Source organism: Rhinolophus sinicus, linkage group LG05 (genome assembly GCF_036562045.2).
Source record: "Rhinolophus sinicus isolate RSC01 linkage group LG05, ASM3656204v1, whole genome shotgun sequence".
Lineage (NCBI taxonomy): Eukaryota > Metazoa > Chordata > Mammalia > Chiroptera > Rhinolophidae > Rhinolophus > Rhinolophus sinicus.
The window spans coordinates 11,753,502-11,767,304 of NC_133755.1; the positions used below are offsets into that span (position 1 = coordinate 11,753,502).

A 13,803-nucleotide genomic window follows, 5' to 3' on the forward strand; every position below is an offset into this window, starting at 1 on the left:
TGACTCTGGGTGGTGAACACACAATGGGATTTATAGATGATGTAATGCAGAATTGTACATCTGAAATCTATGTAATTTTACTAACAATTGTCACCCCAATAAATTAAAAAAATTAAAAAAAAAGAAAAAGAAAGAGGACACCAAAAAAAAAAAAAAAAAAAAAAAGAATGGATGCTGGGTTTTTTTTTTAATGCTTTTTCTGTTTTTACTGAGAACTTTTTTTCTCTTTTTCAGGTTGCTAATATGATGAATGACATTGATTTTTTTTAATGCTAAGCCAACCCTACATTCCTTCAATAAATTAATATAGTTATGATGTATTCAATCTACTATATTTTGTTTATAATTTTTACATATATGTTCATAAAAATTATCTATAATTTTTTCTCTTGTAATGTTTCTGTCTAGCTGTGATATCAAAATAATGCTGGCCTCATAAAATGAGTTGCCCATCTTTTCAATTTTCTAAAACTATATGCAGAATTGGTAATATCTCTTTCTTAAATGTTTGGTAGAATTCACCAGTGAAACCAACTTGTCCTAGAGTTTTCTCTGAGGGAAGGGTTTTAAGTTTAATTTTTTAAATAGATATGGGGCTATTTAGGTTATCTAATCTTTCTTGACTGAGCTTTGGTAGTTTGCGTCTTTATAAGAATTTGTTCATTTCATCAAATTGCTGAATTTATTGACATCAAGCCATTCTTATTATTCCCTAATTACCTTTTTAATGTTGATAGAGTCCATAGTGATGACACCTCCTCATTCTTTATATTTTTAATTAGTATCTTCTTGTTTTTCTCCCTCACCAGTTTGACTAGACATTTATTGACTTCATTAATCTCAAAAAATAAGTTTTTGGTCTCATTGATTTTCCCCGTTGCTTTTCTAATATTAATTTCATTGACTCCTGCTCTGATCTTTACTATTTCCTTTGTTCTACTTACTTATGTTTAATTTCTTCTTCTTTTTCTAGTTTCGTAGGGTGGAAACTGAGGTCATTGATTTTGGACCCTTTTTCTCTTTTGATATAGGCATTTAATGCTATAAATTTCCCTCTAATTACTGCCTCCCACAAATTTTAATATGTTGTACATATGCTTTGGTTCAGTTCAAAATACTTCCTCTTCCCTTTTGATTGCTTCTTTGATTCACAAGTTATTCATAAATCTGTTATGTAACTTCTAAATATTTAGGGGTATTCCTGAGATCTTTTCATTATTGATGTTTAATTTACTTCCACTGTGGAATCTTGTACTCTTGCTTTTTATTCCCTAATCTGCTATTTCTAAAAAAAAAAAAAAAAAAAAAAATTGTCATTTCTTCCTTGTGACTTTACTTAGATACGATGCCCTACTCACATAAAATGTCCTCTGTACAGCTCTCCCAAACTCTGCCAGATGAAGTGTATAACTTTCTCTTTTGTGCCTGCAAAGCCCTTTCCACACACTCATCTAATTATTATCGTCACATTGGACTGCAATTATGAATTAATAAGGTTTTTTTCCCCCTTAGACTCAGGTCCTCAATTGCAGCAGTGAAGTTTTATGGAGGTTTGTCTCCACAGAGCCTGGCACACAATAGTTTCCTGAATGAATGAATGAATGAATGAATGAATGAATGAAGTCAGTGACAGCCACTTAATTTTGAGTCGTCCTAAGCTCATCTCTCTAGTTCTTAGAGTGACTCAGCTACTGCAATCAAAGAGAAGATATGAATATCAAGAAAGAGAAGGGGAGGCATAAATAAGGTTCTTTGTATGAAAGGACCAGGGACACGAAGCAGGCCCTCTCAGGTATGGCAGGATGCCTGCTTTCTGTCCGTGTTAACACAGTGCCTGTAGGAGCGGGGCTGGTGGTTATAGGCCAGGCCCAGGCCTTACCTATGCAGATGGGAACCAGGCCTGCCTGTGAGTGAGTGCAGCAGACACAAAGCAGAGCCACACAGGTGCTCCCCACTGCAGCTGTGGGAAACCTCTGGGCTGAACACAGGGAAATGATGTCTGCCCCAGGCTCAGGCCTGAGTGTGCACAGCAGTGTGTGTGCACATGTGTGTGTGGGGTGGGGGGAGAGGAAGGGGAACCAAAGGAGGGGGAAAGGATGGAGATGAATGACTACTATGTACTCACCAGAAAAAAGAACCAAAAGATTCCTTCTTTCCGTCCCTGGCCATATTCAAATTATACACTTTTTTAGTGATTTCATATAAAAAGATCTCATCTTCCCTAAAATCAGTCCGGGCCTCTCCGTGACTAGTGCTATCATAGAAATTTGCACTTTTATAGAATGTCACGGCAGAAAAAGAAGCTCCTCTGTGATAGTATATGCCTTCTAAGAAATTTTCTTTATAAAAAGAGAGCAGAATATTGAGCTTCAGTGGGGGCTTTAAGATATCACCCAGCAAATCAGGCAGGTGTATAATAGTCTCCCCAGGTCAGCTAGTCCACCCTACGTCCATATCCCTTACAAATTACTGAAATCGGCAGCTTCTATTACTCATATAATGTGCACTGTTCTAAATACAGAAACCACTAGGAGATCATAAACAGAGAGAACATCTCGCTAGCACACTGGGATCCATCATCGAGATGTACACTCAGGACAGCCCAGAAAGATGCCCACCGAAACAAATGATTTGACTGGAGAGGGTTAGACCTTTACACACCTCTCTCTGCAGCTTTGTCTCCCGTTGTTTCTGCACAAGCCCCCTACACTCCTAAAATACTAGACCTCTTAGCAATCTGTGGATAAAACAAAAATACTCTGTGTACTCCCAAGTCTTTGATCACTAGGTAAGACATTCAGGCAGCATCCTGTAAAAAAAGCTGCTTACTTGGTTTGGCTCCTCTGATAAACTGATGGACTCGATCCAGTCCAGATCTGGAAAAGCTTTTAGCTCTTTAATTCAAGGCTCAGTGGAGAATAATTGGGCCCACACTCTCACATGAGAACTTAATAGAGTTTGCCCCGGGCCCTTATGGACGAGAGAGAGTGAAAAACATGCTGTATATACTGGCCTCAGTCCCTAGTGGTTCCTCTCTAAGGAGCTGGTGAGAACCCCTCACCAGTGTAGCTGGGGATCCAGGTGTGTGTGAATCCTTCTTTGTGTGGTCCATGCTGGAGGTCCACACAGTCAGCCTGGAGCTCTCTGCTCCCTCCTCTGAGCTCCGTGTTTGAAAACTCAGATTGATTCCATAGGAATATAGCTTTCCTTCAACGTGTTCTGCAAAGTGATGGCTGTATTTCTAAGTGAGAACTCAGAGATATGATCTGTTGTCTGGTAGTCTCTCAGAAAGAACGCAATGTAGGTTTGGAAGCCGCCCTAATGTAGCTGAGGGGCAGCTGCCTTACCCTGGAAGGAGGCTGTTGGTTTGCATTGAAACAGCTCACTGTAGGTTCTGAAATGTGAGAGAGACGAGCCTTTTGGAGTTTGATCCTAGCAGACTGACTATCTGTTCTTTAAGATCCTTAACTTTGAACTTGCAGCCTTCTTCGGCATCATGCATTCCCGAAGAGAACCTTTTATTTCCTTCCGCTGATTCTTTTATCTCTTGGCTGTTTTAGTCAGAAAACTGATTTGGCATCTACATCTAAAAATAAATCCAAATCTTATCATGTGACATGATTTTCCATACAGGGGCAGAGATTAGCAGTGAAGTAACAATAAAGGGTCGTTAACAAACAGCTCCTTACCGAATGTTTGTTTCATTTACTTATGCATCCATTCATCATACATCTCCTGTGTTCTCACTTTGCAGCACATACCATGTGAAGCACTGGAGAGAGAGAGAGATGAACAGACTCCTACTTTCAAGGAGTTCATAGCCCAGTGGGGTGACAGACATCTAAGCGAGGGAGTATATTACACTGTTGTAGGAGCAATGCTAACCATCTGTGGAAGGTACAGTGGGATTCTGGGGGAGTGGTCGGCATTAGAGTTGGGAGTGGAAGGATGGAAGGACTGTGAAGAGCAGGCGTTGTCCTCAGACACAACTAAGCTTGAGTCATAGCCCTGGCCCTGCCCCTTACTAGCGGTGAGATGTTAGGAAAATTACTTAACCTATCAGCTTTAGCTTTATTATCTTCGAAATCAAAATAATTATAATGGACTTTTTCAGAAGATTAGATAATATTTATAAAACACTTAGCACAATTGCTGGAACCTGGTAAGTGTTCAATAAATGTGACCTCTCCATTAATTTTATCATTATTGTTTTCTATGCAGTCTGGGTCGACGTCTGACTACAAGAAGAGGATCTATGCTACAGACAAGATATGGGGGGGCAGACAGCGGCTTCCTATCCAGATTACACAGAAGACCTATGTTCTGTTTATTGGGAGCTGTCAGCCTGCCTCAATTTGCTGTAAAACCCATTCTTCTCCAGTTGCTGGTTGGGGAATTCTACCCTTAGTTATCAGTTTACAAGGTATATGGCAGAGGCAGGACTGGAATGGTCGCGCCACCTTATCTGGCTCTCCACCTTGACAATGCCCCATTCCTCAATTCCCTTTTCATTGTGCACTTAGAGTTTAAAGCAGAGAAGACTGCATTTCCGCTTGTCACTGGCATGACTGTGTCTGTCTCCTGGACAAGAGCCAGTTGTAAATGGTTCCTACTTTCTTCCTGTTAATACTGCATTTGCACGTATGCCTATCTTGGACTTTGTTTAAATATTAAGAAGGAGCATGTCCAGACAGTAAGTGCACAGAAATGTAGACACATGGCCAAGAAAAAGAGTGTGGCTGATATAAAATACAGTGGTGACTAAATATTCAGAATCTGAGAAATGATAAAGATGGATTCATTTTTTTTTTTTTTAATCTGTAGGTTTACTCAATGTAATGGCGGGGGGGGGGGTGCAGGTGCAGGAAGGCATGAGATGTCCAGACAGATAGAACTAGTAAGAGTATTTTGCATATAATCTGCTTATAAATTCATTCAACATGCAACTTTGCCATCAGCCTTTCTTTTCCTCCACTAATCCTAGCAAGAATGGAGAAAATGGGAACACAGTTTCCCCAGAAATCTGCTCCGGACCACCTGGGATGCTGGGACTCACTTGCAGTAATAGTCCCATAAGCATGCCCTCCATCATCCCTAGATCCTGAGCCAAAGTACCAAGGCTACAAAGGACAAATGTTCATTCATTCATTCATTCATTCATTCATTCATTCATGCATTCTTTAATTCCTTTTTACAGCATTACCGGCATTCCCATTGCCTATGAAACCCGTGTAAGGTTCTATAAGAAATAAAGAACTTAATAAAATCAAACCTTGTCTCTAGGGAATTCATGATCTAAAGGAGGATACATATTATTCTATCAGATAAAAGGGATGAAAAAAAGGAGGGACAAAGATGAATCAGGGTTATTAAAAGAGCCCAATGTTTGTCACGTTATCTATATTAATGCATTATCAATGGTTCATTTTAAAAGAGTAGACAGAGTATTTATTATATGACTTTACCAATTAGACACAACTGGCAACTTGAATGAAAAGTTGGAAGCTTAGACCAGATATTTTGCCTGATGTTCAGTAGAAATATTGCCATGTGACCATATATACTCAGATCATCCTAATATTTCTAGAACTTTTGGTAGGAAACAAAGTACTTTTTGTGTTGGTTTCTGTGTACAGAGCTAGCAGTCAACATATGCATCCTATACATTCACATATATATTTAGATTTGGAGATGTATTGAATAGTAGGGCCACGGCAACTTCCAGATTATTAGGCTATTGAAGAGTCAGTAGAACCCACTGTTGTAAAAATCAAACTTCTAAATGTTTCTCTTTTCCTCAGAGTAAAGCTACAACATATCTGAAGCATAGTGTATCAAAAGAATGGACTAACAGATGAAGAAAATACAGATTCCTAATGAAAAAAAAAAAGATTTTTGTAATGGCTGAGTTGTTAGATTTAAATTTAGAAAAATACTAAAATCCTAGTTTATCGGCCGCTTATACCACATATCAAATCTGATACTGAAAGTGAAGGACCCCAATGTCTGTCTCCAGAGTCAACAGGGAAACACGGCTTCAAATAATTTGAAAGAACCAATCAAAGTGTATATTAGTTGCACATCATTCTTCTTAATTGTGTTAAATCCTGAGGCTTCCACTAGCATGTATTTGATGCTACACCAGGAGTGACAAGAGATGGGGATGGGAACCTGACCGATAAGAGAATGACACCTCTTTCCTAAACGTAATATAATTCCAGTAGACTTGTCCCTAGTTACTTGGGAGTTTCGAAGTTTGACACTGATTGAGTGGATGTCAGACAATTACACATTGTCTTGAAAGCTAACTTGCCACACTACGTTCTGTGGGATAAAAGTGGTTTTAAAAGGGAAATCGTGTACAAATGTGAAATGCCACTCACTCCTCCAGAAGTCAATGTTGTAATCTTGTTTGATATGAGATATTTAAAACAGCTGGTACAAAATCACTGGAGGAGAAAGAAAGGACAAAATTTTTGATAAATTTAGATTAGCATTAACTGTTAAAAATACTACTAAGGATGACGAGGATGATGAGGACAATCTACTTGAGGGAGTTTAAAACCAAAGTAGAGTAAATAACTAAATACCAATAAAAACAAAGATATTCAGAAGGAAGATAAGGATATTGATAAAATTTGGACTGTGTTAACTGAAGTGTGAATGGTAAAAATGTTAAAGAAATCACAAAAGTATCGCAATAAAATGTATAATTTCCAACCTACTAGAGGAAGAAATAGAAAAGGGGAAATAACCTATCCAATAAAGCGAGGAAAGGAGAAAAAGAAAAGAAAACACCATGCCAAACTGAAGATATCAAAATAGAAATTTAAATATTTAAAACTGAATTACAAAATAAAAGCAATATATAGCCACACATTATAGGTACAGTTGTAGTCATGGTTACATTTTTATTGGACAGCTGGCATCCAAGAAGTTCTCAGAGGAAAATTTAAAGTCTTCCATTTATATATTAGAAAAAATTAAAGATTGAAAATTAATAAAATAGGTTTAAGCTTTTAAAAAGTAGTAAATCCAGAGATAATGAGAAGTCAACAACAGAGGTGAGAGGAAAAGAATAAAATGAAACAAAGAAAATTATAGAGATTATCAACAAACCTTGAAGATAACTAGTTGAAGTAATAGAATGAAGGGAAAAGGAAGGGGAAAAGGAAGGCAAGAAGGAAGGAAGGAAGGAGGGGAGGAACCCTGGGTAAGGATAAGAGTGCTCCAGGAAGTTTGAAAGCAGAGGAAGGGCAGGATCTTGTACCTCAGACAGGGCTGTTGCACGCCAACCCTGCATTGTCCTGCCACATGAGAGAGGAGACACCTGCCACCAGGACCAGCATCCTTCCAGCCCTGGATTCTTCCTCTCACTGGGATGCCAGGAGGTCCATTGGAGGAGAACTGGACTAAGAGTGGACACCTGAACATAACAGGTTCCTTCCTAACACATAATGGATGTATCACCTCTGAATTGATTCAAAACTCTTTTGGGCTCATTTCTATAACATCAGACTTTTAAAATTTACTCCCCCTTATGCGAAGCATGTGAAGTTTACATCAAACCTCTTTTGCTAATATACAGCATAGGGAATAGTCAATAATATTGTGCTAGTATGACACAGTGTCAAATGGTGGCTGGGCTTATCGTGGTGATCACTTACTTCCTTAGGTATATAAATGTTGAAGAACTATGGCATATACCTGAAGCTAATATAATACTGTATGTCAGCTATATGCTTAATAAAAATCTTTTAAAGAATAAACGCACACGTGCTCGCTTCGGCAGCACATACACTAAAAGAATAAATGCACAATACCACACTGGAAAAGAACAAAAACAAAAACCTCTTTTTCTGCCACGAGAATCTCTTTAACCTTTATGTGTCAAGATTTTCAAGCTCCAGGATGTGAAAACTACATTAAATGCAGGGCACCCAGCTTCTGATTATTTGATCATCTCTTCCCACCTGCAGCCTGGTCTCCAAGTTGTAGCAGGTTCTAGGCCTAGGAAACCCCCCATCGTTCTCGCCTACCTGCCTGACATGGCAGAGCATCCAAACTGTGGATGAGCACCTGCTTATGCAAGTAAAGGTAAGAGGTAGGTCTCACTCTGCGATCTGGACAGGGTGAGACACAGGGCCGCGGTTACTTCAGTTGGAAAAACTTCATCAAGAAGGGGAGGGTTGGTAGCGACCTTGACCGAAGCCAGGATCAAAGCATATAGTTCAGGATTTCGTGCAGGTGTGTTTGATTGCTTTGTGCCTATAGTCAGGAACTGTGAAATACCGCTACCAAGTTGTTTTCATTCTTTGTTTGGTTGTGTCTAACGATGTCAAAACAACCTGTTAGTTCAACACAGAGATATTAGCTGGTTCATTGAAGATACTCACTGTTTGACATTATGGAGACAGAAATACAGGGAGCTGAATCACCCTCTCCCCTCCCTGGCCTCTCTCCAGCCATGTCTAGTGCATTTGCTGCCTGTGTTACTTGTTTGCAAGTGCAAGAGAGGTAGCTAAATCTGCGATCTAGTGAGTAAGCAGAGGGGCTTTCCCGTTCATGGTTATTTGATTGGCATTGTCACTCACAGTAAACCCTACAGCTGAGGAGTGTGCACTGCTTTATGAAACTTGATGTACTTGAATGTATCTAATGCTAATCTATGGTTGGATGAGGATAATTCTTACAGTCATTATCAGATCATTTGCAATAATAGGAATTTGCTGATCTTCACCTTTATCTTCAAAGCATTAGATAAACACAGACGTGATCCTTCAAACATCCTCTGCTTGGCCTAGTCACCTTGGTCAACTGCTACCACATTAATCTTAGAACATAGTGAGGGAAATGCCCCTTCCCATAGCTATGTTCAGTAATGACAATCTTCAGAGGTGGTGGCCGCTCTTGACCAGCAGGCATTCGGTTGACTGAATACCTACTAATACCACTGCTGGCTGGTGAGAGCTGCTCAAGAGCTCAATGCACAGAACTGAACAAACCATCTTCCAATACACATTTTGCAAGTAAAAGTGGCCTTCTGAGTGTGTATGGTTTCATTTGGAACTCTGAATTATAGCGATTAGGGAGAAAGTGGTCACATGGATGGGGAACCAGCCATAAAGCTTCAGAAATTAAAGAGGTCCCAGTGCATAAAGGCAGGCCAGTTGGAACGGAGAGAAAATCTAATATCATTTTCATCCTGCAGTGTGTTTGCTATGGCTGTAGAGACCAAAAGTATTTATTTCTTAGCTAGTTTTAAGTAATCAAAAGGAGGAAAAATAGCTTCCTTCACATTGTAGTTAAAAATCTTGATTTATAGACTTTTAAGTAATAAAATAGTTTAGTCTGATTGCCCTTCATCACATAGCTATGCAATATTATGAGGAATGGATCAGGTGACGGTACCCAGCAAGCAGGTTTTAAAAATTGTTTTCCCACAATACACATACCACATGGAACTTTTTTTTTTTTCCTGAAGCTGAGTGACATTTTTCAACTGACAATTGTATTAGATTTATTTGTACAACATACAATAAAATGTTTGCCTATTTCAAGTTGGAAGTCAATTTTCTTCCTTTATCTCTCCTTTATAAGGGAGCCCTCAAAGGGAAAATAGTGTTTCTAGAGCTTCAGTTGTTGTGGTGAATGCAAAGGTCATTGGCTTCCTGTGGCACCTCACACTGTGGGGTGACGTGCTTCACTCAGACTGTGACAGCTTGCTGAAAGAAAGGTGTTTGAGGCAGACATGAATTTGGCAGTGATGAAATCTGTTAAACATCTTCTCCACCTTATCGAGAAACATCAGGTGCTTCTCCCCAGCAGCTGTCTCTGCCTCCTGCTTCATTCCTGCAAGAAAGCAGGAAGCAGCTCAGTGCTGAGTCGGTTTCTGAGCATCTGGGGACAGTGAAAATTCCCAGGGCTTAGAGTCAGGACACCTGAGTGTCTGCTCAGGTCCTGGTACAAGTTTCCTGTAAGGCCCTAGATGGGGCATTTCCCCTTTCTGAGCCTCCGTTCTCCATTTATAAAATGAGAAGAAGAGTTCTGGCAAAGATGACATATTAGGTTTATGCCCAGTACACTTTGTCAGCTTTAAACACATAGCAATGATAAATTAAATATAAAAAGAGAAATCTAAAAGACAGAGCTTGGCTCAAAAATATAACAAACACCACCATGGTCTGAAATAGAACTTAAATGCAAAGCAGTGAGCAGAGCTGAAGCCTTGAGCCTTCTAGATCACGATCCAAAGCAAAGCACTGGTAGCCAGGAACTCAGTTCCTATGGGTCAAAATGGACCACAAGGGCTCCATGCAAACCGGGAGATTAAAGCAGGTCCAGTACCTGAAGTAAAGTACTATAGAGACATTTCCAACCATGACACAAAAGAAGCTATTGTGGATTCAACCTAGGGTGTGTGCTGATAGGAAACTGTGGTCAGAGGGATGCAGGAGAGCACAAAGGCCAGAAATAGAATCAAGTTACCTGCTGCTTCAGTGATCAGATTTGTCATTTCTACAAAGTACCACAGGGAAGGAGTTCTACAATGTCATTAGAATATGTGGAGCTGGTCTGCAGGTTCAGGAGAGCTACAAGGTGACATCTACAAACTTGGTAGAATAAGAAGGATACACACAGGTGGGAAAATGAGGAAAATATACTTTCAAATCCATCTGAGATTAAAATTTAAAGTGCATAAATAAGTCTTAGGATACGAAAGGCAGCTAAAAATTATTAACACATTGAAAAGCTGCTTTCCTCAGAGGACATTAACTTTATATGATACTCTGAGAAAAATTATAAATTTGTGTAAGAACATAAGAGAAATAAAGGGATAATTTCTATAAAATTGAATAAGAAAATAAAATAGGAAACAAAAATTGGCAGAAATTGAGCAAGAACAGGAATTTCAAAATAGAGTCATTAAAATGAGAAAAATCTAATAAAATCTAGAATGGACACAATAAAAGAGGAATTGGTGAATTGGAAAATAGTGCAGAGGAATTTAACTAGAATGTCAGTTAAGAGATATAAAAGCTAGAGTTAAGCAAAATCATCAAATATATATTTTAAATAAAGACAATGGAGCAGTAAGAAAACAGAAAGAACTAAAAATTTTATACAACTGGAGGAAGACATACGTTCACAGGCTAAAACTACACTTACTGAATAATATTTTCAGGAATAAAATAAAACCAAGAAAATTTAGAGGATCCAAGTCAAACAGAAGGAAAATGAAAGTGATGAAAGTAAGTGGAAACTCAGATCTTCGGGAAGAAATGACTACCATTGAAAATGGTAAATATCGTGGCATACATAAAAAGACAATGCTTTCATCTTAATTATTTTAAGATACACAGGGCTGGTTAAAGCAAAATTATAACATTGTCATGTGGTATGTGTAATATATTTAGATGTAATACATACAAAATATATTAAAATTAATCTAAAGTCTAATTAGGTTGTGATAATTTAAAGGTGTATATTTTAAACCCTAAAGCCACTAGCAGATAATACAACAGATATAGCTAAAAAGTCAATTGATAAGTTAAAATCAAAAATTTTTTTTCATATTCAAATAATCCAAAAGAATCAGAAAGGAGTAACAAAATTTTTTAAAAGTAGGCAATGATATATTTTTAAATGAAGTTACATGGTTTTCTTTATAACTGTTTTATTTTTCAATTACAGTTGACATACAGTATTATTTTAGTTTTAGGTGTACCACATAGTGATTAGACATTTATATAACTTACAAAGTGGTCACCCCAATAAATCTAGTACCCACCTGACAACAAACATAGTTATTACAATATTATTGACTACCATGTTTCCCCAAAAATAAGACCTAGCCAGACAATCAGCTCTAATGAGTCTTTTGGAGCAAAAATTAATAAAAGACCCAGTCTTATATTAAAATATATAGTATAATATAATATAATACTGGGTATTTTATAATATGATATAATAAGACTGTGTCTTACATTAATTTTTGCTCCAAAAGATGCATTACAGCTGATTGTCCGGCTATGTCTTATTTTGGGGGAAACATGGAATACGCCTTATACTGTACTTTAAACCCCATGACTATTGTAACTTGTACCTCTTAATCCTTTTTTACCCACCCCCAGACCCCACTCCCAGCTGGCAACCATCATGACGACTATAGTTAACACTGCTATATGGTATGTATGAAAATTGTTAAAAGAGTAAATCCTAAGAGTTCTGATTAAAAGGAAAAAAGTTGGGGGAGGTGTTTCTTTTTGGGGTTTTTTTTCATCTATATGAGATAATAGGTAACTAAACTTATTGTGGTAATCATTTCATGATATATGTAAGTCAAATCATTGTACTTTATACCTTAAACTTATATAGGATTGTATGTCAATTACATCTCAATAAAACTGGGAGAAAAATAGGGGATTAGCAGAAAATAAATAATACAATGCTAGACTTACATAAAACATGTCAACATTGTATTAAATTTTAATGGAAGAAACACTCCAAGCAAAGGGCAGGAAATTGCCAAAATGGATTTTTAAAAAATTTTTAAACATGAAAGTAAGATATAAGACTCGTATCAAATATAAAGACAAACTTTGAAATGAAGGGATGGGAAAATATGTACTTTGAAAACAGTACGCATAAGAAGACAAAGATGTCTGTACTATTACCAAATACAATAGATCTTTTCAGGAATTCATGACAACTACAAATATGCATATATCTAATAGAAGAGTTTCAAAATACGTAAAGGAAAAACTGGCATAATTAAAAAGAGAAATAGACAACTTGACAAGAATAGTTTAAAACACCCTTTTTCAAAAAATAATACAATAATGATACAAAAATAATGTGTTGCTCAGATCATTGATGTAATTATTGTTTGTAGGATATTACTGCCAACAACAGCAGAATACATATCCTTTTCAAATGTATATGGGATATTCACCTAGATAGATCATATGCTGGGCCAAATAAGACCCTACATATTCAAAAGGATAGAAATATAACAGGTATGTTTTCTGACTATGTGGAATTAAATTAATATTCATTATGAATAAAATATCTTTTAAAAGCCCCAACTGTTTGGAAAGTAAACATATGTTTATATAATATGTTGGTCAAAAAAGATATGACAATGGAAATAACAAACATTTTAAAATTCAATGATAATAAGAAGGCAACATGTAAAAATTTGTGGGATTCAGCTAAATCAGTGCTTAGAGAAAAACATATCGCGTTGATGCTGATAGGCAATTCTAAAGAAAAAAATCAATGACCTAAGGTTCCACTTTAAGAAGTTAGAAATATAAAAGTAAAGTAAATACAGAGTAGGTAGAAGGAAGAAATAAATACAGGTAAAAGCAAAAAAATCCATTTAAAACAGGAAAAAGATTAGTAAACTATGAAAGCCAAAGTTTGAATCTTTGAAGAAAAAAATTCAACAAAATTAAGAAACACTTAGACTGATGACATAGAAAAGAATGAAGGGGAATAAAATTAACAAGACTGAGAATGAAAGATGTTATATCTATCAACCCTAAAAACATCAAATGTATAATAAATATTATGCAACACTTGATGTATGCCAACAAATTAAATACCTTTGGTGAAATGGATGCATTTTTTAAAATATAACTTACTAAAATGGCACAAGATAAAATGAAGTCTGAATAGTACTTTATAAAGAAACTGTTTTTTATCAAAAATGTCCCCCTAATAAAATACCAGAACCCAGTGATTTTACTGGTTAATTCTATAAAGCATTTAAGGAAGAAATAACACTAATTTTACACA

General features: G+C 37.0%; 1 protein-coding gene across 1 annotated transcript in view; it reads right to left on the reverse strand.

Annotated features, from left to right (window-relative positions):
* Positions 1–7,808: 7,808 nt before the first annotated feature.
* LOC141571772 (uncharacterized) overlaps positions 7,809–13,803 on the reverse strand; it is a 120,376-nt gene continuing 114,381 nt past the window's right edge. Inside the window, exon 4 of the mRNA XM_074333906.1 lies at positions 7,809–9,852. Coding sequence (XP_074190007.1) covers positions 9,704–9,852 — 149 coding nt within the window. The 3' untranslated portion in view covers positions 7,809–9,703. The remainder of the gene's footprint in view (positions 9,853–13,803) is intronic.